The 20,320-nt window shown below is 47.0% G+C and overlaps 1 protein-coding gene across 1 annotated transcript; it reads left to right on the top strand.

Annotated features, from left to right (window-relative positions):
• Positions 1-18,456: 18,456 nt before the first annotated feature.
• Positions 18,457-19,401, top strand: LOC113406641 (olfactory receptor 8S1-like). Its single transcript, XM_026652451.1, has one exon. It carries the CDS (start codon positions 18,457-18,459, stop codon positions 19,399-19,401), a length of 945 nt encoding a protein of 314 aa, XP_026508236.1.
• The last annotated feature ends 919 nt before the right edge of the window (positions 19,402-20,320 follow it).

The following is a 20,320-nucleotide window of genomic DNA, read 5'->3' as shown; positions in this document are numbered from 1 at the left end:
AATGGTGCACAGACAATCCAGGAAGTTTTTGGAAAGTGTAGGGGACAATTTCCTGGTGCAGGTGCTGGAGGGACCTGCTGCTCACAAACAGGGAAGAATTAGTAGGGGAAGCAAAAGTGGATGGGAACCTGGGAGGCAGTGACCATGAGATGGTCGAGTTCAGGATCCTGACACAAGAAAGAAAGGACAGCAGCAGAATATGGACCCTGGACATTAGAAAAGCAGACTTTGACTCCCTCAGGGAACTGATGGGAAGGATCCCCTGGGAGAATAACATGAGGGGCAAAGGAGTCCAGGAGAGCTGGCTGTATTTTAAAGAATCCTTATTGAGGTTGCAGGAATAAACCATCCTGATGTGTAGAAAGAATAGTAAATATGGCAGGTGACCAGCTTGGCTTAACAGTGAAATCCTTGCTGATCTTAAACACAAAAAAGAAGCTTACAAGAAGTGGAAGATTGGACAAATGACCAGGGAGGAGTATAAAACTATTGCTCAGGCATGCAGGAGTGAAATCAGGAAGGCCAAATCACACTTGGAGTTGCAGCTAGCAAGAGATGTTAAGGGTAACAAGAAGGGTTTCTTCAGGTATGTTAGCAACAAGAAATAAGTCAAGGAAAGTGTGGCCCCCTTACTGAATGAGGGCGGCAACCTAGTGGCAGAGGATGTGGAAAAAGCTAATGTACTCAATGCTTTTTTTGCCTCTGTCTTCAAGAACAAGGTCACACTCTCAGACTGCTGCACTTGCCAGCACAGCATGGGGAGAAGGTGACCAGCCCTCTGTGGAGAAGGAAGTGGTTCGGGACTATTTAGAAAAGCTGGATGAGCACAAATCCATGGGACTGGATGCGCTGCATCCGAGGGTGCTAAAGGAGTTGGTGGATGTGATTGCAGAGCGATTGGCCATCATCTTTGAAAACTCATGGCGATCGGGGGAGGACCCGGATGACTGGAAAAAGGCTAATGTAGTGCCCATCTTTAAAAAAGGGAAGAAGGAGGATCCGGGGAACTACAGGCCAGTCAGTCTCACCTCAGTCCCTGGAAAAATCATGGAGCAGGTCCTCAAGGAATCAATTCTGAAGCACTTAGAGGAGAGGAAAGTGATCAGGAACAGTCAGTATGGATTCACCAAGGGCAAGTCATGCCTGACTAACCTAACTGCCTTCTATAAGGAGATAACTGGGTCTGTGGATGAGGGAAAAGCAGTGGATGTGTTATTCCTTGACTTTAGCAAAGCTTTTGATACGTTCTCCCACAGTATTCTTTGCCAGCAAGTTAAAGAAGTATGGGTTGGATGAATGGACTATAAGGTGGATAGAAAGCTGGCTAGATCGTCAGGCTCAATGGGTAGTGATGAATGGCTCCATGTCTAGTTGGCAGCCTGTATCACGCGGAGTGCCCCATGGGTCGGTCCGGGAGCCAGTTTTGTTCAATAGCTTTATTAATGATCTGGAGGATGGCGTGGACTGCACTCTCAGCAAGTTTGCAGATGACACTAAACTGGGTGGAGTGGTAGATATGCTGGAGGGTAGGGATAGGATACAGAGGGACTTAGACAAATTAGAGGATTGGGCCAAAAGAAACCTGATGAGGTTCAACAAGGACAAGTGCAGAGTCCTGCACTTAGGATGGAAGAATCCCATGCTCTGCTACAGACTAGGGACCGAATGGCTAGGCAGCAGTTCCTCAGAAAAGCACCTAGGGGTTACGGTGGACGAGAAGCTGGATATGAGTCAGCAGTGTGCCCTTGTTGCCAAGAAGGCTAACGGCATTTTGGGCTGTATAAGTAGGGGCATTGCCAGCAGATCGAGGGACATGATCATTCCCCTCTATTTGGCATTGGTGAGGCCTCATCTGGAGTACTGTGTCCAGTTTTGGGCCCCCCCACTACAAGGAGGATGTGGAAAAATTGGAAAGAGTCCAGCGGAGGGCAACAAAAATGATTGGGGGCTGGAACACATGATTTATGAGGAGAGGCTGAGGGAACTGGGATTGTTTAGTCTGCAGAAGAGAAGAATGAGGGGGGATTTGATAGCTGCTTTCAACTACCTGAAAGGGGGTTTCAAAGAGGCTGGATCTAGACTGTTCTCAGTGGTAGCAGATGACAGAACAAGGAGCAATGGTCTCAAGTTGCAGTGGGGGCACTTTAGGTTGGATATTAGGAAAAACTTTTTCACTAGGAGGGTGGCTGTACGTCAAAGTTTCATTCATGGAGATGTCAGCACAGGCCAGGAACAGCAGAGGGGCCGGGTCACAGACGAAATGGTTGATCTCTTTGGAGCTACAGAAGGGTAAGGTGAACACCAAACCAGTCTGCGCTACCTGGGCCGTGATGCCAATAGTCCAAGAAGTGGCTGCCAGCAGGACACAGATAAATGGCCAACAGTGCCACAAAGAGTAAAACCTGCCAGGAGAAGAAACTCTGTCACCACTGTTCGATTCAAGTTAATCATTTCTTCATAAGTGCTCAACTGGAAGACAAACAGAGACAGGTATTACATGGTGTATCAACCATCTCCAGGTCTTCTATCAACCAAGATTGGATGCCTTTCTTCAAAGGTCTATGGCTCTAAGGAAGCCCAGCAGCCACACAGCCCTGAAAATGGGGTTCTATTTCTTTCCACAGAAAATGTCAAAAATGGTGGTTTTCATTTGGAACAAAACCCAATTTCAAAATATTGAAATCTTTCATGAAACAGAATCACTTTTCTCCCTCAACTCAACTCATAACTAGAGCTAGCCAAAGTATTTATTTTGAATCACAGTCATTATAAGTGGGCTTGAATGAAGAGGAAATAAAGGACTATGCATCAGATTCTACCCCTCTGGTCAATCATACGTTAGTCACCAATGAGTACCCCTAACTTGAAAAGAGAAATTCTGTTACCCTTTCTCTCAGGCTGGGATTTTCAAAGGAACCTAAGAAATTTATGCTTCTTAATTTCAATGAGATTTGGGCACCTCATTCCTTTATGCCATTTATCTGGTCACTGTGGTGGGAAACCTCCTCATTATCCTCGTAACTTTGGTGGATCCCGCCCTTCACACCTCCATGTACTTTTCCCTCTCTAACTTGTCTGCCTTAGAGGTCGTTTACACCTCTGTCACTGTCCCCAAAATGCTGGTGAGCCTCCTCTCAGGGGATAAACACATCTCCTTTGCTGGCTGTGCCATATAAATGTGCTCCTTCCTTTGCTTCGGGAGCATGTAGTCTTTCTTTCTGGCCGCTATGGGTATGACCGCTACATGGCAATAGGCCTGTGTTATCCCATGATTATGAACAAGAAGGCATCCCGGCCCAGGTAGTGCAGACCAGTTTGGTGTTCACCTTACCCTTCTGTAGATCCAAAGAGATCAACCATTTCGTCTGTGACCCGGCCCCTCTGCTGTTGCTGGCCTGTGCTGACACCTCCATGAATGAAACTTTGAGGTACAGCATGGTCACTTTCTTTGGAATGGTGCCCTTTGCCTGGATCCTGTTGTGCTATATCCGGATCATCACCACCATCCTCATTATGCCATCAATTGAGGGCAAGAGGAAAACCTTCTCCACCTGCTCCTCCCACCTCATTGTTGTGACTTTATTCTATGGTTCTGGCATCCTCCTTTATTTACGACCAAGGTCCAGTGGATTTCCAGATGGCGGTAAACTTCTCTCCCTGTTTTACACTGTTTTGCCTGCCATGTTAAACCCTTTTATCTATAGCCTGAGGAACAGGGATATCCAAATGGCCCTGAAGAGAAATATGTGGCACAAAATAGTTCCTCGCTAGCGCTGAATGGAAAACAGATTTCCCAGCCTGTTCTGCCTCAGGATGAAACGAAGGTCTACTACATTTTTTTCAAAGAACAAGACTCACCCACACCAGAATAGCCTGGTCTTTAGGGCTATGGTGGCGGTATTAATAGGCCAGGGGAAGCTAATCCCCCATAACTCTGGCTGTGGCCCCACCAACACTCTGCCCGAAGGCCCCACCCTCTCCCCCAAAGCCAGTGGGGGCTGATCTCTGGGTTTCCTGCTTGAAAACAGGGGAGCAGGGATTCGAACTCAGCTCACCCACATCCTCGGCAAAGGCCCGAAGCACCAAGCTATAGCCTCCACCTCTGTAGAGCTTTATGCAAAGTGGAACAGCTCCCACCAGCACAATTGGTAGACTGACCCCACACACCCCAGGTTAGTGTCCTAACCCCAGTCTACTCTTGGAGTGGGCTTTCTTTTTTAGTTCAGATCCCATTGTAGATCAATGAAACATTCATCAAAACCAAAACTTTCCCTCCAGAATTTCCATTTCAACAAATTGAAATTTTCCACTGGAAAATAAAACTTTAATTGAAAAATTCCCAGTGACCTCTAATACTCAGAGAATGTGACTTGTCTAATAAGCATACTGCTGGGGGCACAATTGACAAAAGTGCTTATTGGTTTTGGTCGCCTTAGTGACTGAATTGAGACTCCTTGGGCATGATTTCTGAGGTGGGCTGGGCTCTCCCAGTGACGTCTGCTGCTGTTATGGTACTCAATGCTTCTGAAAATCATTCCGCAGGCCTATCAAGTTGGTGGCTGCCCATAAAAGTCCTGACGGAAGTGACTCTCCAAAAATTGCTTCAGAAATCTGTAGCAGAACCAGGACTAGAAGCCAATTTTCCTTGGCCTGAGGCCACTAGACCATCCCTTCTCTTCCATTAGGCCTGTGCACCATTGGCTACAAACGTTCCAGCTTCTGCAATGAACTAGAGTGGGGTGTAGAGCTGCCTGGAGAACAGAATTTCCTTCTTGTGGGTGTTGGAACAAATTTTCATCCCAAGTTGACAGCCAGGGGACAAAAAGTGAAACCTTAAAAATTGTTCACAGACTCATGGGGCCGCTTGACTTTCTGGGCTTCCCAGGGAGATGGGAAGCTGCCTGTCCAGTGAGCTAGTTGCTGAGGTGTTGGTTGCTCAAGGAGTCGAGGTGATGGCTGCTCAGGGAGTTGGGGAATGTCTGCCGAGCAAGTGGGCTACAGTGGAGCCAGTAACGCTGAGCGACCAGCAGGCTGCCTGGGACCTGTGCATCCCTGGTTGCCTGGCAGCTGGCCTTCCAATTGCTAGGCTGGCTGAATAGTGGGCATGTTGACAGAAAAGCAGGCAGGGATGTAGGTTAGCCGGTTTGCTTCCCGGCCTGGTTACATCGAAAGCTGCGACAGAATCCACCTGTTCCCAGGGAGCACGTCAGATCTGTTGAATCAGCAACACGGGTCTGTTGGGAAATTTTCAGCAAGCTCTAGCAAGATCTCCTCATCTCCATCCATTACAGATCTCCATTCCAGTCACTGTCCATTCTGGGGTCCTCTGGACCAGATCGCCACATGCTGTAAATCAGTGCGGTTCCATTCACTTCTGTAAAATGTCATCTGGGAAATGGAGTGCCTGATTCTTGTCGCTCTTCTGGGACAGCGGTCTGAGATCTTGCTCACTAATAAGGGGTTTGGAATGCACAGATTTCCTAATAGCAGTCATTCAGGGGAGTGAGAATAGCCTCCTGGCTCCCAATCTAGTGCACCTTCCCCTGGGCCAAAGAGTAATCTGGTGAGGGAAAGGATGATGGTGGTCATCTGCTTTATCTTCTGGGTACAGTCCAGTGTGTCTGCTTCAGAACAATGCAGGAATATCAGAGGGGTCTATGACAGTGGTCCCCAAACTTTTCAGAGTCATGCCTCCCCTTACCCCTGTCTGCATCCTCCCGCTCCCCCCAGGGAGCGTAGACAGGGGTAATGGGGCTTAGGCTGGGCTGCAGCTGGGGGCAGGTCTGGGGCCGGGGCCAGGGCCAGGGATAGGGACGGGGCTGGAAGTGGAGCTGTGGCTGGGCCATGGTGAGAGCTGGCAACCGGGGCCATGGCCAGGGGTGGGGCTGCGGTTGGGATCCAGAGCAGGGGGCAGGAGCCAGTGCTGCGGCTAGAGGCAGGGCTGGAGCAGAGTTGGGGGAGGAGCGGGTCTGGGTGCTGCTCCCTCCCTGCCCCCTATGTGGGCTGGCCTGGGCCCCACCATGACCCCCAAACATTCCTCCACACACACCCCACAGTTTGGGTACCACTGGCCTAGGAGCATGCTTGGGAGTTGATCTTTCCAAAGGGTCAAACGTATTTTACTCTCCTAGCTTCCTCTGACAAACCCCAGCTGGAATGTTAAGGACAGTAAGTGACAAAAGTTGAAATTGGTTGAGCTAGTATAAATGGGGATTTTCTATGGCTTAGAACACAGCCAAATCAAGACACACTTCTATGGCCACCGCTGAGTTCTAGACCACCTCACATTTCAATTTCCTATTTGAATCCTTTGAAGTATTAGAGCTGTTCAAATGTCGGTCCCTGGTCATTGTCAAAGGTGGAAAATTTCCACCCATTTGTCACCACCCTGCTTCTTGGAAACAGCTGAAAAATGGAGCCAAGGCAGAGGCCAAGTACGAGAGTTTTGGCAAATGTCTAAGCAATTGCAAACAGGAGTTGGAGTGGGAAGTGTTAAACAGCCAACTACCAGTGTTGTTATTGCCAGATCTATAATGCAGCTAAAGTCACATCATTTAAACATACATTCATAAATAAAATCATGTAAACTCAGATGACTCGTTGAACTTTATGTAGTGGTGTCAGCTGTGTGGAAAGTAAAATGTTAATAAATTTCTGACTTATAATGAGTATTGGGTCATTAACCTGGGGTAACATCAGGGATTGGCTCCCAAAGGAATCATAGAGACACTTCATCCTGCCTTCTGCCTTAAATCCGAGATCCAAGAGAGAAGATAGCTTCAGTTCCTTAGTGGGGTTAGTGACAGATCAGAGAGCTACTAAAGCTCCATTCACCACGGTTGTCTCCTCTCAGTTACAAGGGGTTCACCTGTCTGAGGTCTGGATTATCCAGTTACCTTTTTTGTGGATTAATTAGGAGATGGAAGATTTCATATGTTTATTCTTGCATCTGTGACCGAGACACGAGGGAGGGATACGCTGCACTTTATGTGCAATGGGCACATGGATTGCAGGTGAGTTTCATTCTGTTTTACACCTGGTCTACCTGTTGTTTTCCTTTTGAAGAGGTAGTACCTGACTCTGTGTGGTTTGATGCCATATGTGCACATTAAACCCACCTCAGAGTGCAAGTATTGGGATCCAGCAGCATTTTCCACTCCCTCTGCACTAGTGTAAGTGATGACAGTATGTTCGCAACAGAGAAAAAACTGACCAGAAATGCACCAAGGGTCAGATTTTTAAAGTTTAGATATCTAGTAGGATTTTCAAAACATCTAGGCACCTAAAATGCATTGAGTGTCAGACACCTGGATGCATTTGAAAATCCCACTAGGCACCTAACTCCTTTTAAAAATCTGGCCCTAACTGAATAATGTCAGTGTTTGGAACCAAGAAACTGAAACACAAATCAGATCAACCAGCGATATGGAGAAAAATTTGCACACATGAGAATAATGGGCCAGATCCCCAGCTGGGTAAATCAGCCATAGCAGTCAACCGTTCAGATCCCCAGTGGCTGTGAATCAGCCTCAGCTCCACTGGAGTCAATGGGGCCAGATCCCCAGCTAGTACAGTTAATAGGGCTATTCACACCAGCTGAGGATGTGGGCTAAAGCATTGTTCTGTCTATTTATTCAGGGTTCCCGCTGCTCTTTTCCCTTTTATAATCAGCAAGGCTGTTTTTCTCTTCCCCTTTTCTGTCCATCAGTCACAGGTTCCCTGACCCCTTCATTCCATGGCACAGTGACTCATTTGCTTCCTCTGAGCCCCTTCTTCCCAGCCTGCCTACCCTGAACCCCTTACTGTGGGTCTGTTTTCCCATGAGAGCTGAACAGGGAATTCTCCTGCTTTAGCATCCACTGCTCTCCAGTGCTACCTGCTCCTTTGTTTCCAGGAGTGGCAGACCCCAGTCCTCTCAGCAGATCTACTACAATGAATACAGTTCTGCGTGATTGCAAGGATACATGGTACCAGACCCCACTGCAGACCCAGGTCCTAATTGATGATTAGATTATCCCAGGGACTCAGAGCTGTACCTGACAGTAGAATCCTGGAAGCTGCAGGGTGTTTCAGGAGCTAAACACAGAGAGATCCACATTCTGGATTGCTAAATGACTGTGAAATAATCAAGGTTTCAACCAGTAAAATATTCCCCAGACACCTGCTTGCAGATTTTCATCTTTGAAAATATAAGGTTTATTTTTTTAAATGCATCCAAATGTCCTGATCTGACTGTCCTCTCACTTGCCCTGGTGTAAATCAGAAATTCATCCATAGAAGCCAGTGGGGCTATTAGAGGTTGAAACTAGGAATTCCCACTCCATGGAAAATTTCAACATTTCAAAATTTGTTTAGGATAGAAACAGTTTTTTTTTAAATTTCCTGTGAAATGAAATTCTGAAAAAGAACCTTCATTTTGGATCAGTGAAAACATTTCAATCCGATTAAATCCAAAGGTTTTGTTTCTGGTTTTGACTTAAAATAATTAGTACTGTAAAGTTGTTTTGAAATAAAAAATCACAACCTTTTGTTCTGATAATATCAAAACATCATCTAAATGTTTCTTTCTTTTCTGAAACACGGTGATGTGGAAATTGACATGTTCCAACAAAACATTTAGATTTCAACAAAACGGCATTTTCCGATAGAGAAACGTTCCATCAGAAAATTTCCAACCATTTGTAGGGATTACACCATCATAAAACCAATGTCAGAGGAGAAATCAGATATCAGATTTGGTTCTGTCAGTTTCTTTGGCAGATTGTGGGACAATAGGAACCCGCTGCTGCAAACACGTATAGACGTGAGTTTCATACTCACAAGACAAAAAGGAGAAAAATGTACTGCCAGTGAATTTTCAAACCAGGAACTTTGTTCCAATGGGTAGAGTGGGGGACTTAGACTTGAATTTAGGTAAGTCAGTGCCAAACCTGAGCCACCTCAAAGCCTTTTTTTTGTGGATTCTGAGCACCCCCGTGTCTAGATGAAGCCAGGAGGGCTGGTGACTTACATCTGAAGTAGAGCTGAGTGGGAAACAGTTTTCTTATGCTGTGAAACTTTTCGAGATTTCAAATTTTTTTCCCATTCCAAATCAGGATGAAAAGTCAAAATCTTATAAATGTTCACAGACTGAAAATCCCCTGAACAGCTGTTCAGGTACATCAAAACGTTTCACTTTGATAATTTCAATATGTGTCTTTTCAGTTTTTGACTGTTTTAATTTTATATTTTAGAATAATTTGCTTAAATTTCTAAATGAAAAATCTTTTTTTTGTTTTTCATTTCCCCCCAAAATTATTTTGATTTAGGCAATTCATTGAAACCACCTCTTTCCAGCAAAACATTCTAGTTTTGATGTGTTGCTATTTTCTGATGAAAAAAATCTTTCATGAAAACATTTCTGGCCGGTTCCATCTGAAGATCACTGTTGGTCAGGTGCTCAAATGAGCCCAGATCCCATGTAGTTATCTAAGTGATTTCTCCAGGTTCTCCAAGGCCGAGAAACAGATTCCAGCATCTCCTGTTGCTAAGAAGGGGCAGAAGAGGAGACCTGCTGGAAGTTAAGCACTTTTGAAAATCTGATCATTTCGTGTAGTTGCCTAAGTGGGAGCTAAGGGCCAGTGGCCATATTTTTAAAGTTATTTAGACACAGAGGGATTTCAAAGAGCAATAAAACACCTAACACCCATTGAAATCAATAGGAGTTAAGCATTTATCTACATCTTTAGCTGACTAAATACCTTTAAAAATCTGGCCCTGAGCTTTTTTGAAAATCTGGCCCTATCACTATTGCAGAAATTTACAGCCCACATATTTAGTGGAGCATAAAAACTCTGCCCTGGCAATCATTTTCAGATTTAGTTTGAAGTGTTGATTTTTAGGGGTGAACCTAAAAAACTGCAATTAATTAAAAAAAATATATACAGGATAACTGACTCACAATTCCCTATCCGTAGCACTGAATTTCAAAATAGGAGTACGCCAAACTAAATTTAAAAATATCTGTTTTATGAATTCTTCAAATTGTTACAAAATACAGAAAAATATGTATTAAAAACAAACTATAGAGGAATGGCATTTTTATGTGAATTCTTTGTGTGTGTGTGTTTTAAGGTTTTTCAAAGGTTTACAAACTTTGGATAGCCATCCTTTGGTACATGAAGTTAAAATCAAATGTATGACCACTGCTACTAAATTAATGTATAAATAAATAATTCAGCATTGGTCATTACATTCTGAACCAGCAGAGTAGCAGGTTGGAGGTCTACGTTGTATATTAGTAAAAACTATTTCACTCGGAGGGTGGTGAAGCACTGGAATGGGTTACCTAAGGAGGTGGTGGAATCTCCATCCTTAGAGGTTTTTAAGGCCCGGCTTGACAAAGCCCTGGATGGGATGATTTAGTTGGGGTTGGTCCTGCTTTGAGTAGGGGGTTGGACTAGATGATCAACACACACACAAACTGTAATCTGTATGCAGATCTTATAAGCACAGAAAATGTCTTATAAATGGTGTCCCTAGCCTCTGTTTGCCAGAAGCTGGGAATGGGTGACAGGGGATGGATCACTTGGTGATTACCTGTTCTGTTCATTCCCTCTGGGGCACCTGGCATTGGCCACTGACAGAAGACATGATACTGGGCTAGATGGACCTTTGGTCTGACTCAGTATGGCCGTTCTTATGTTCTTTCTAAGATTGCAACATTTAAAATAAATTGCAATCTTACAAAGAGGAAGAAGTAGAGAGGGAATCCTACATTATGTGAATATTGGTACTTTGCAAAGTAAGAAATAAAAAGAAATTTTGAATTATATACTGATGTCACCTTTAGGGGACATATTAATTTTGTTTTGTGGATTTTTTCTTTATGAAGATGGTGGCTAATGCCCATTATATTTGTCATAGGTTTCACTCCCACTCTGAACTTTAGGGTACAGATGTGGGGACCTGCATGAGAACCCCTAAGCTTAATTACCAGCTTAGATCAGTATGCTGCCACCACCCAAATCGTTTAAAACAATTGTTTATGAGTCATTTGTGAAACTCTGACTTCTCCCCCAATATCTCTCCCTCCCAAGTACTGTAACCCTTTCCTGGGTAACCTTGAGAGACTTTTCCACCAATTTCCTGGTGAACACCAATCCAAACCCTTGGATCTTAAAACAAAGAGAAATTAATCATTCCCCCCTTTCCTGGCAGGATTTGAGTTAATTTCCCTTTCCCCCACCAATTCCTGGTGAGTCCAGATCCAATCCCCTTGGATTTTAGAACAAGGAAAAATTAATCAGGTTCTTAAAATAAGACTTTTAATTAAAGAAAAGGGGTACAAAAATACCTCTGTGAGATTAGCATACAAGCTACTCTCACAGACAACAATTCAAAACACAGAGGATGTTCCCCTGGGCAAAACCTTAGTTACACAGAAGAAAACCCAAATACTCACTACCCTGTTTAATTCCTGGGTCTTTTCACTCCAGCACAAAACTGAAACTAACACTGAGACAAAGGGAAACTTCCCTCCTTTCTCTTGAAACATCTTGTCCCCTCATTGGTTCCTCTGGTCAGGTGTCAGCTAGGCTAGGTGAACTTCTTAACCCTTTACAGGTAAGAGAGGTATTAACCCTTAACTGTCTGTTTATGACAATATTTAATTTGAAGGAGACTAAGTCATCATGGTGTGAAGGGTAAAAATCTGTCATGGATCAGAAGTACCTTAAGAGGCAAAAAACAAAGAATGGGATTAAATGAACAATTTTCAATTTTAAAAATTAACACTGGGATGCCTTGAGCTTCCATTCCACAGACCAGTGCATAGGTGTGGGAAGTAGGTGTCCGGGGGGTGCTGCAGCACCCTCAGGTTTTGCGCCCGGCATCCTGGCTGCTGGCCCTGGGTCCTGGACACTGGCCCCTGCTGCACGGGATCCCAGCCACTGGCCTCGCTGCTGCCCAGGGGCTCCACTGCCGGCCCGGGGTCCCGCTTGGCCACCGGCCCTAGAGGCTCCTCTGTTGGCCCTAGAGGCTCCGCTGCCAGCCCCAGGGTTCTGGCCACCAGCCCAAATGCGGTGTCCCACCCAGGAGCTGGCCCCATGGTCCTGGCCGCTGTCCCACATGTGGGGTCCTGCTCAGGTGCTGGCCCCAGGGTCCCGGCTGCCGGCCCGCATGCAGGATCCTGGCCACCGGCTCGGGGTTCTGTCCAGCCAGGACCCCGGAGGCTCCACTGCCAGCCCCAGGGGTCCTGCCCAGCTGCTGGCCCTGGTCCCAGGGGCTCTGTGGGGTACTGGCTGATAGCCCCACACCCGGGCTTCGCACTCACCTCTAGCTGTGGCTCCAGCCTCCTCTCCCTTACCTGTGAGTCCAGCCCCCAAGATCCACGGCCCTGCTCCCATCCCCAGCTATAGGGGGTGCTGTGGGATGCAGACAGGGGTAAGAAGGGTGCAACTCAGCACCCCCACTACAAAAACTGTTCCAGCACCACTGGACCAGTGTTGCGGATAGCTAGCTAGACAGATGGGTGTGTATGTGTAAGGGGACTGTTGTCCCCTTACTAAAACTCAGTGGGGGTGTTTTGGTTAGCTAGCTCCCAGTACCAAAGGAAAGGGGAAGGGTCGGTGGGAAATCAGGACCCTGAGACTAACAGTCCCCAGGAACAATAGGGGAGTGGTCAATGCTCCAGGTCAGCCTGATTGACAGGCCGTCAAGGCTAATCAGGGAGTCAGGAGGCCAGGGGGTCCTGTCCTCCATGTGAGCTGGAATTGCCTGGGTCAGACAGAGTGAGGCTGAGCTAGGGTGACCAGATGTCCCAATTTTATAGACACAGTCCCAATATTCAGGGTTTTTTCATATATAGGCACCTATTACCCCCCACACCATGTCCCAATTTTTCACATTTGCTATCTGGTCACCCTAGGCTGAGCTAAGGAGAAAGGAGGGGCCCAAGCTGAGCTGAGGAGCAGAGCTGTGCCAGAGCCAGAGGGACCAGAAAAGCAGCCCAGGAAGGTCAGTGCTGGGAGCAGAGCCACAGAAACAGCCCAGACAGTGTACCTGTGCTGGGAGCAGAGCTGTAGCAACCAGAGCCAGAGGGGCCAGAGATGCAGCCCAGGAAGCTGGAGGCAGAGCAGCAGCAGCAGCTGTGTTGAGGCAGAGTGGAGCTGGAGTTGAGGGAGAGTGGAGCTGGGGCTGGAGCAGTCTGAAGCCGGGTGCGGTGAGCAGTTGGAGAGAGCAAGGGGGACCCCGGGCAGTGGGCCCAGCGCAGGGAGACGCCCCCAGCCAAGACGCCTTGCAGGCTAGCCTTGGAGGGGGATTGTAACCCCGACCCTCCGTGGGTGCTCCGGGGCTGGAGCACCCACGGGGAAAAATTAGCGGGTACTCCTCACCCACCAGCAGCCAAGCTCTCCCCTCCTTGCCTCCTTCTCCCCCCCACAGCGTGCTGCGTCCCCGCTCCTCCCCATCCCTCCCAGCGCTTCCCACCCCCCGCACCTAACAGCTGTTTGGTGGCACTTAGGATTTTCTGGGAGGGAGGGGGAGGAGCGGAGACATGGCACGCTCAGGGGAGGAGGCAGAGAAGAGGTGGGGCAGAGGCAGAGACTTTGGGGAAGGGGTGGAATGGGGTCGAGCACCCAGTGGGCAGAGGGGAAGTCGGTGCCTATGACCCCGACGGGGCGGGGGTGATGTTGTGAAGAAGGGTCCTGCCATTTAGAGCCTGAGAGTATGTGGCCACCGCCAGAGCAAATGTCCGACTCACAGCACCCCTGCAGCACAGCCAGGGCCTGAGAAGGAGCCTGGGACTTGTGAGGAACAGACTGAACTTCCCTTACATTCCAGAGACGCTGGTTGTGCTGTCCCCGTGCCACAGAGCAGGGTTGTGTTTTCCTTTAACCTTTCCCATTTTTTCCTTATTTTTTTAAATTGATTGTTGTTTAATAAATTGTATTTGCTTTGAAGTGTATGTAATGATCAATGGGTCAGGGAAGTATCCAGTGCAGAGAGAGCACCCCAGAGTGGGGACACCCTAGCCCCTGCCCTAAGTGACCACAACATGATTGGAGGTCCAGCCCCCCAGGAATACTAGGCCCAGCCTTGTTGGGGTTACGAGGACTGTCACACAGGAGAGTGGAAGGGGAGTCCTCTAGGTCAGGCAGGGCTCTGGGTAAAGGAAGTGGGAGCGACGACTCAGATCCTTTCGCTAGCCCACTTCACCAGGGTAGTTAGTGTATAAGCCAGGAAAGTTCCCCACAAGAACAGGACCATTCCCCTGCTTACATATGGGGATAGTGAAACAGATGGATGATTGGAAATGGGATTAAACAAGTGAGCTGGGAAAATTTGCCAATGAAACAAAACTGTTTTGTATTGTCAAGACAGAGAAGGCTGTTAGGAATGTCAGAGAGACCTGACCAAGCTAGATAGAGAGACATCAAAAAGGCAGATGAAATTCAGTGTCGAAAGACACAAAATAATTCACACAGGAGGGAACAATGTGGTATGTTCTGATGTGGAATACAGAGCTCACTTTTCTTTAGAGATGAGATGGATAAGTAGGCACTTGATTAAAGTATACAAAATACACTAAATGGCACAGAGAAGAAAGTTCAGACACTTCTGTTCTCCCTGTCTCAATATGAGGAAGAGAGATGTTCAATAGGAGTGAATGGCAGAAAAATTGACACTCACAAAAGGAGATACTTTTTCACACAATGTTCACAAATGCAGTTAGCCTGTGGAACTCATTGCCATATGATAAAATTGAAGCCAATAATTAATCAGCATTCGGGAAAAAAATGGGTCCTTTCATACCCCTAAGGAAGCTGGCCCTGTCTCTCTAAGGTACTAATATGGACCTATCTACCAAAGTGTCGCACAATCTTTAATGTATTTAGCCTCAAAACAGCTCCATGGAGTAAGAAAGTGCTGTTATCCCCATTATACAGATGTTGAACTAAGTCACAAAAAGGTTAAGTAATTTCTGCAAGGTCTTATGTGAGGAGAAGAACAGAGACTTGAACCACAGCTCCAATATGCTTGGGTCATGCACCCACCCAGGACGAACCTTCATCTCTAGTTGGTATGCAAGAGATCATATTGGCTTAGATGGACTCCCTGCTTGATCTGGTTTGGCAGCTCTTAGCATCATGTGTTCTAAAGAATAGGTACAAATGGGGAGCACTAACCCAGCAACTGCAGACACGTGGTGCAAAGTAACTTCAGCTGTTAGTGACTAAAACATTTAAAAACCAAAACCTTGCTTCATGCCCAGAGAGAAGGAGCTGGCTTTGATTCCGACTCTTGCATCGGCAGCAGAATGGCTATGTAATTGCCAAACACAGAAATAGTATCATGGGTGATGATGTGTGAGCCGGGAGGAACCTAGCTTGGCTTTCATAGCCCATAATGGAATTTTGTGGTCCTTTCTCAGAGCTGAAACACCCTTGCCATGACAGTATCTTCTTGTTGCCTTGACTCTTTCATAATAGCATATCTCCTTCTTGGCATAAGCCACAGTATGATAAGGTGACTTTCTAGTGGCTGGTTTTGTTTAACATCTTCATTAATGATCTGGATGATGGGATGGATTGCATTCTCAGCAAGTTCATGGAAGAGACTAAGCTGTGGGGAGAGGTAGATACGCTGGAGGGTAGGGATAGGATACAGAGGGACCTAGACAAATTGAAGGACTGGGCTAAAAGAAATCTGATGACGTTCAACAAGGACAAGTGCAGAGTCCTGCACTTAGGATGGAAGAATCCCATGCACTGCTACAGGCCGGGGACCGACTGGCTAAGCAGCAGTTCTGCAAAAAAGGACCTGGGGATTACAGTGAATGAGAAGCTGGATATGAGTCAACAGTGTGCTCTTGTTGCCAAGAAGGCTAATGTTGGGCTGCATTACTAGGAGCATTGACAGCAGATCAAGGGAAGTGATTTCCCCCCTGTATTCGGCATTGGTGAGGCCACATCTGGAGTACTGCATTTGGTTTTGGGCCCCTCGCTACTGGAAAGATGTGGACAAATTGGAGAGAGTCCAACAGAGGGCAACAAAACTGATTAGGGGGCTGGGGCACATGATTTATGAGGAGAGGCTGAGGGAACTGGGATTATTTAGTCTGCAAAAGAGAGGAGTGAGCAGGGAGGATTTGGTAGCAGCCTTCAACTACCTGAAGGGGGGTTCCAAAGAGGATGGAGCTCAACTGTTCTTAGTGGTGGCAGATGACAGAAAAAGGAGCAAAGGTCTCAAGTTGCAGTGGGGGAGGTCTAGACTGGATATTAGGAAACACTATTTCACTAGTGAAGCACTGGAATGGGGGTTATACCTAGGGAGGTGGTGGAATCTCCATCCTTAGAGGTTTTTAAAGCCTGGCTTGACAAAGCCCTGGTTGGGATGATTTAGTTGGGGTTGGTCCTGCTTTGAGCAGGGGGTTGGACTAGATGAGCTCCTGAGGTCTCTTCCAACCCTAATCTTCTATGATTCTATGACTAGACAGAGGTTTTTCACTATAGCCTGTATCCCATACACCAACTTGTAGAGCTAAAGAGTTAGTAGCCCATGGTTTTATATCCAGAGGTCATGGGTTTCATTCCCAGCTATGCCCCATTCAGGGACCTTAGTACACCAGCCACCAGATTTTCAAAGGTATATAGACAGACATGTGTCTAAAGACACAGATAGTGTGACAAAGTTCCTCCTCTATCTTGGTGGGTCCTGCGCTTATTGGCGGATTTTCTTGCCTCAGAGATTCACCATGTGGGTTGGGAAACAGCCCAGAGACCTTCCCCTCTGGAAGAACCCACAGTCCAGGTCAATTGGGAGGTTTGGGGGGAACCCAGGCCCGCCCTCTACTCCGGGTTCCAGCCCAGGGCCCTGTGGACTGCAGCTGTCTATAGTGCCTCCTGTAACAGCTGCATGACAGCTACAACTCCCTGGGCTACTTCCCCATGGCCTCCTCCAAACACCTTCCTTAGTCTCACCACAGGACCTTCCTCCTGGTGTCTGATAATGCTTGTGCTCCTCAGTCCTTCAGCAGCACACCCTCTCAGCTCCTTGTACCTCTTGCTCCCAGCTCCTCACACTCACACCACAAACTGAAATGAGTTCCTTTTTAAAGCCCAGGTGCCCTGATTAGCCTGCCTTAATTGATTCTAGCAGCTGCTTCTTAATTGGCTCCAGGTGTCCTAATTAGCCTGCCTGCCTTAACTGGTTCTAGCAAGTTCCTGATTACTCTAGTGCAGCCCCTGCTCTGGTCACTCAGGGAACAGAAAACTACTCATCCAGTGACCAGTATATTTGCCCTCTACCAGACTCCTGTACTCCACTGGTCTGGGTCTGTCACAATAGATAGAGCTGCTTGAAATTCTTTCCGCCTTTTATCATTTTTTACAGCACCGCTCAGGTTTGGCCCAGCTGCCCCTCCATCTTCACGGCGGAGCAGTGGGCAGGCCGAAAGTTTAGCGAGAAGTGCTGTGACCCTGAGCATCAGGTAGCAACGCCCAGAGCTGGGATCCAGTTTGCAGGACAGGAGCCTATGATTTCAATGGGAACTGGGGGACATATTTTAGAGGTGTCCAGCCACTTAATAGGATTTTCAAAAGTGTCCAGTTGCCTACTTCCCACTGAACTCCTGCTAGGAGCTTTCAGAATATGGGCCTAGGTACCTATCTGCATCTTTAGGTGTCTAAATCCCTTTGGCAATGTTGCCACAGGGAAATGCTGCAGGTTTGGGGAGGTAGAAGAGTGGAGAAGAGGGTGTTGGTATTAAAAAGTGCTTCCCAATGATTCACAAGCTAAATATGAGTCAACAGTGTAACACTGTTGCAGAAAAAGCAAACATCATTCTGGGATGTATTAGCAGGAGTGTTGTAAGCAAGACACTAGAAGTAATTCTTCCGCTCTACTCCGCACTGATTAGGCCTCAACTGGAGTATTGTGTACAATTCTGGGTGCCACATTTCAGGAAAGATGTGGACAAATTAGAGAAAGTTCAGAGAAGAGCTACAAAAATGATTAAAGGTCTAGAAAACATGACCTATGAGGGAAGATTAAAAAAACTTGGTTTGTTTAGTCTGGAAAAGAGAAGACGTAGAGGGAACATGATAACAGTTTTCAAGTACATAAAAAGTTGGTACAAGGAGGAGGGAGAAGAATTGTTCTTCTTAACCTCTGAGGATAGGACAAGAAGCAATAGGCTTAAATTGCAGCAAGGGAGGTTCAGGTTGGACATTAGGAAAAACTTCCTAACTGTCAGGGTGGTTAAGCACTGGAATAAATTGCCTAGGGAGGTTGTGGAATCTCCATCATTGAAGATTTTTAAGAGCAGGTTAGACAAACACCTGTCAGGGATGGTCTAGATAATTAGTCCTGCCACGAGTGCAGGGGAATGGACTAGATGACCTCTCGAGGTCCCTTCCAGTCCTATGATTCTATGATTTCTTTCTTTTCTTACAGGTCAGAGTTTTGGCTGAATAAATGTCCATGGCAAACCAGACAACGGTGACCGAGTTTATTCTCCTGGGACTTTTCAGTGACCCGCAGCTCCAGACTTTCCTCTTCCTGGTGTTCCTAGTTATTTACCTGTCCACCCTAGGGGGCAATGTGGCCATCATGTTGGTGACAAGGGCTGATTCTCACCTGGGCACCCCCATGTATTTCCTCCTTTCCCATTTATCCTTCTCAGATATCTGCTTCTCCTCAGTAACAGTGCCTAAGATGCTGGAAACCCTCTTATCAGAGCGGAAAACCATTTCTGTCAGCTGCTGCTTTGCCCAGATGTTCTTCCTCCTCCTGTCAGGGTGTAGTGAGGTTTTCATTCTCTCAGCAATGGCTTATGACCGATATGCTGCCATCTGCGACCCGTTGCGTTATATGAGGACAATGAGCAAACGCGTCTGCAGTCAGCTGGTAGCCGGTGCATGGCTGATCGGATCTTTGTATGCCCTCATCAACACGCTCCCTCTGTTGGCCTTACATTTCTGTGGGCCTAACACAATCAACCATTTCAGTTGTGAGCTCCCCTCCCTGGTGGCCCTGTCCTGCTCTGAGACCTTCACTAACAATATGGTGTTTCTCACCTCTGCTCTGACTATAGGTCTGGTCTCATTCTCCCTTACCCTGGGCTCCTACATTCATATCCTCACCACCATCCTGAGGATACGCTCCGTGGAGGGCAGGCGTAAAGCCTTCTCCACCTGCAGCTCCCACCTCATTGTGGTGGGTTTATGCTACGGGACGGGCTTGTTTAGGCATTTCAGACCCAATTCGGTCTCTTCGGTGGTCCTGGATGGCCTGGTATCCATCCAGTACAGCATCTTAACCCCCATGTTAAACCCCCTCATCTACAGCCTGAAAAACAAGGAGGTGAAGGCAGCTCTGAGGAGACTACTGGGGGGAAAGAACCACCCAGCTCCCAGGTAACCCAAACATTATGTTGAATGTGTAATAAAGAAGCAGAGAAGTGTCGATAGCTGACTGCTCAGGTTTTCTGCTAGTGTATAGCGTGGTGAGACTTTGAACCTATGTATTCGTAACCAATTGGGGTTAGGTTGTGAGGGCATCTCAGTCATCTTCAGGGACAAGTAGGATGGGGTTCTCAAAGCCCTCAAAACCCCTGGGCATTTGGAGAACTTTCCACAATTTTGAATGTACTTTCCCCGCTCCGTGCTGATGGCCTGTTGGCTCCAATGTAAGAACGTAAGAATGGCCATGAACTTATCTAGTTCTTTTGTGAACCCTGTTATAGTCTTGACCTTCACAACATCCTCTGGCAAAGAGTTCCACAGGTTGACTGTTTGTTGTGTGTTTGTTTTAAACCTGCTGCCTATTAATTTCATTGGGTGATGCCTAGTTCTTGTGTTATGTCCTTATTTACTTTCTCGACACCACACATAATTTTATAGACCTCAATCATATCACTCTTACTCATCTCTTTTCCAAGCTGAAAAGTTCCAGTCTTATTAATTTCTCCTCATATGGCCCCCTCTCCCTGGAATGTCCCCTCTGCCTTCACTTTTCTTTCCACTTTGCAGATCACCTCCTAGCTAAACCCATCTTTAAAAAATATATCAAGTCTCTGACCTGCTTCTTGCTGCTGTGGCATGGTTCACTGCTGGTGTGTTCTCCCCCTTCCCCCACCCCGCATCTGTCTGGGCTATGCAGACTGCCAGCTCTCTGGCGCTGGGACCATCTGTGTTTGTACAGCGCCTAGTGCAGTGGGGCCCCTGCTTGGGGGGCTTGATCCTCCCATATGCAAAGTTCACACAGCGCAAAGCGAGTGTGAGCTGGCTGGAGAACTCCCTCTGAAGCGGGAGAATCTCTGCCATGGGTAAGGAGGTGG

The sequence above is a fragment of the Terrapene carolina genome, unplaced genomic scaffold, assembly GCF_002925995.2.
Source record: "Terrapene carolina triunguis isolate 2854851 unplaced genomic scaffold, T_m_triunguis-2.0 Scaffold114, whole genome shotgun sequence".
Lineage (NCBI taxonomy): Eukaryota > Metazoa > Chordata > Testudines > Emydidae > Terrapene > Terrapene triunguis.
This window is presented reverse-complemented; position numbering and strand designations above follow the sequence as displayed.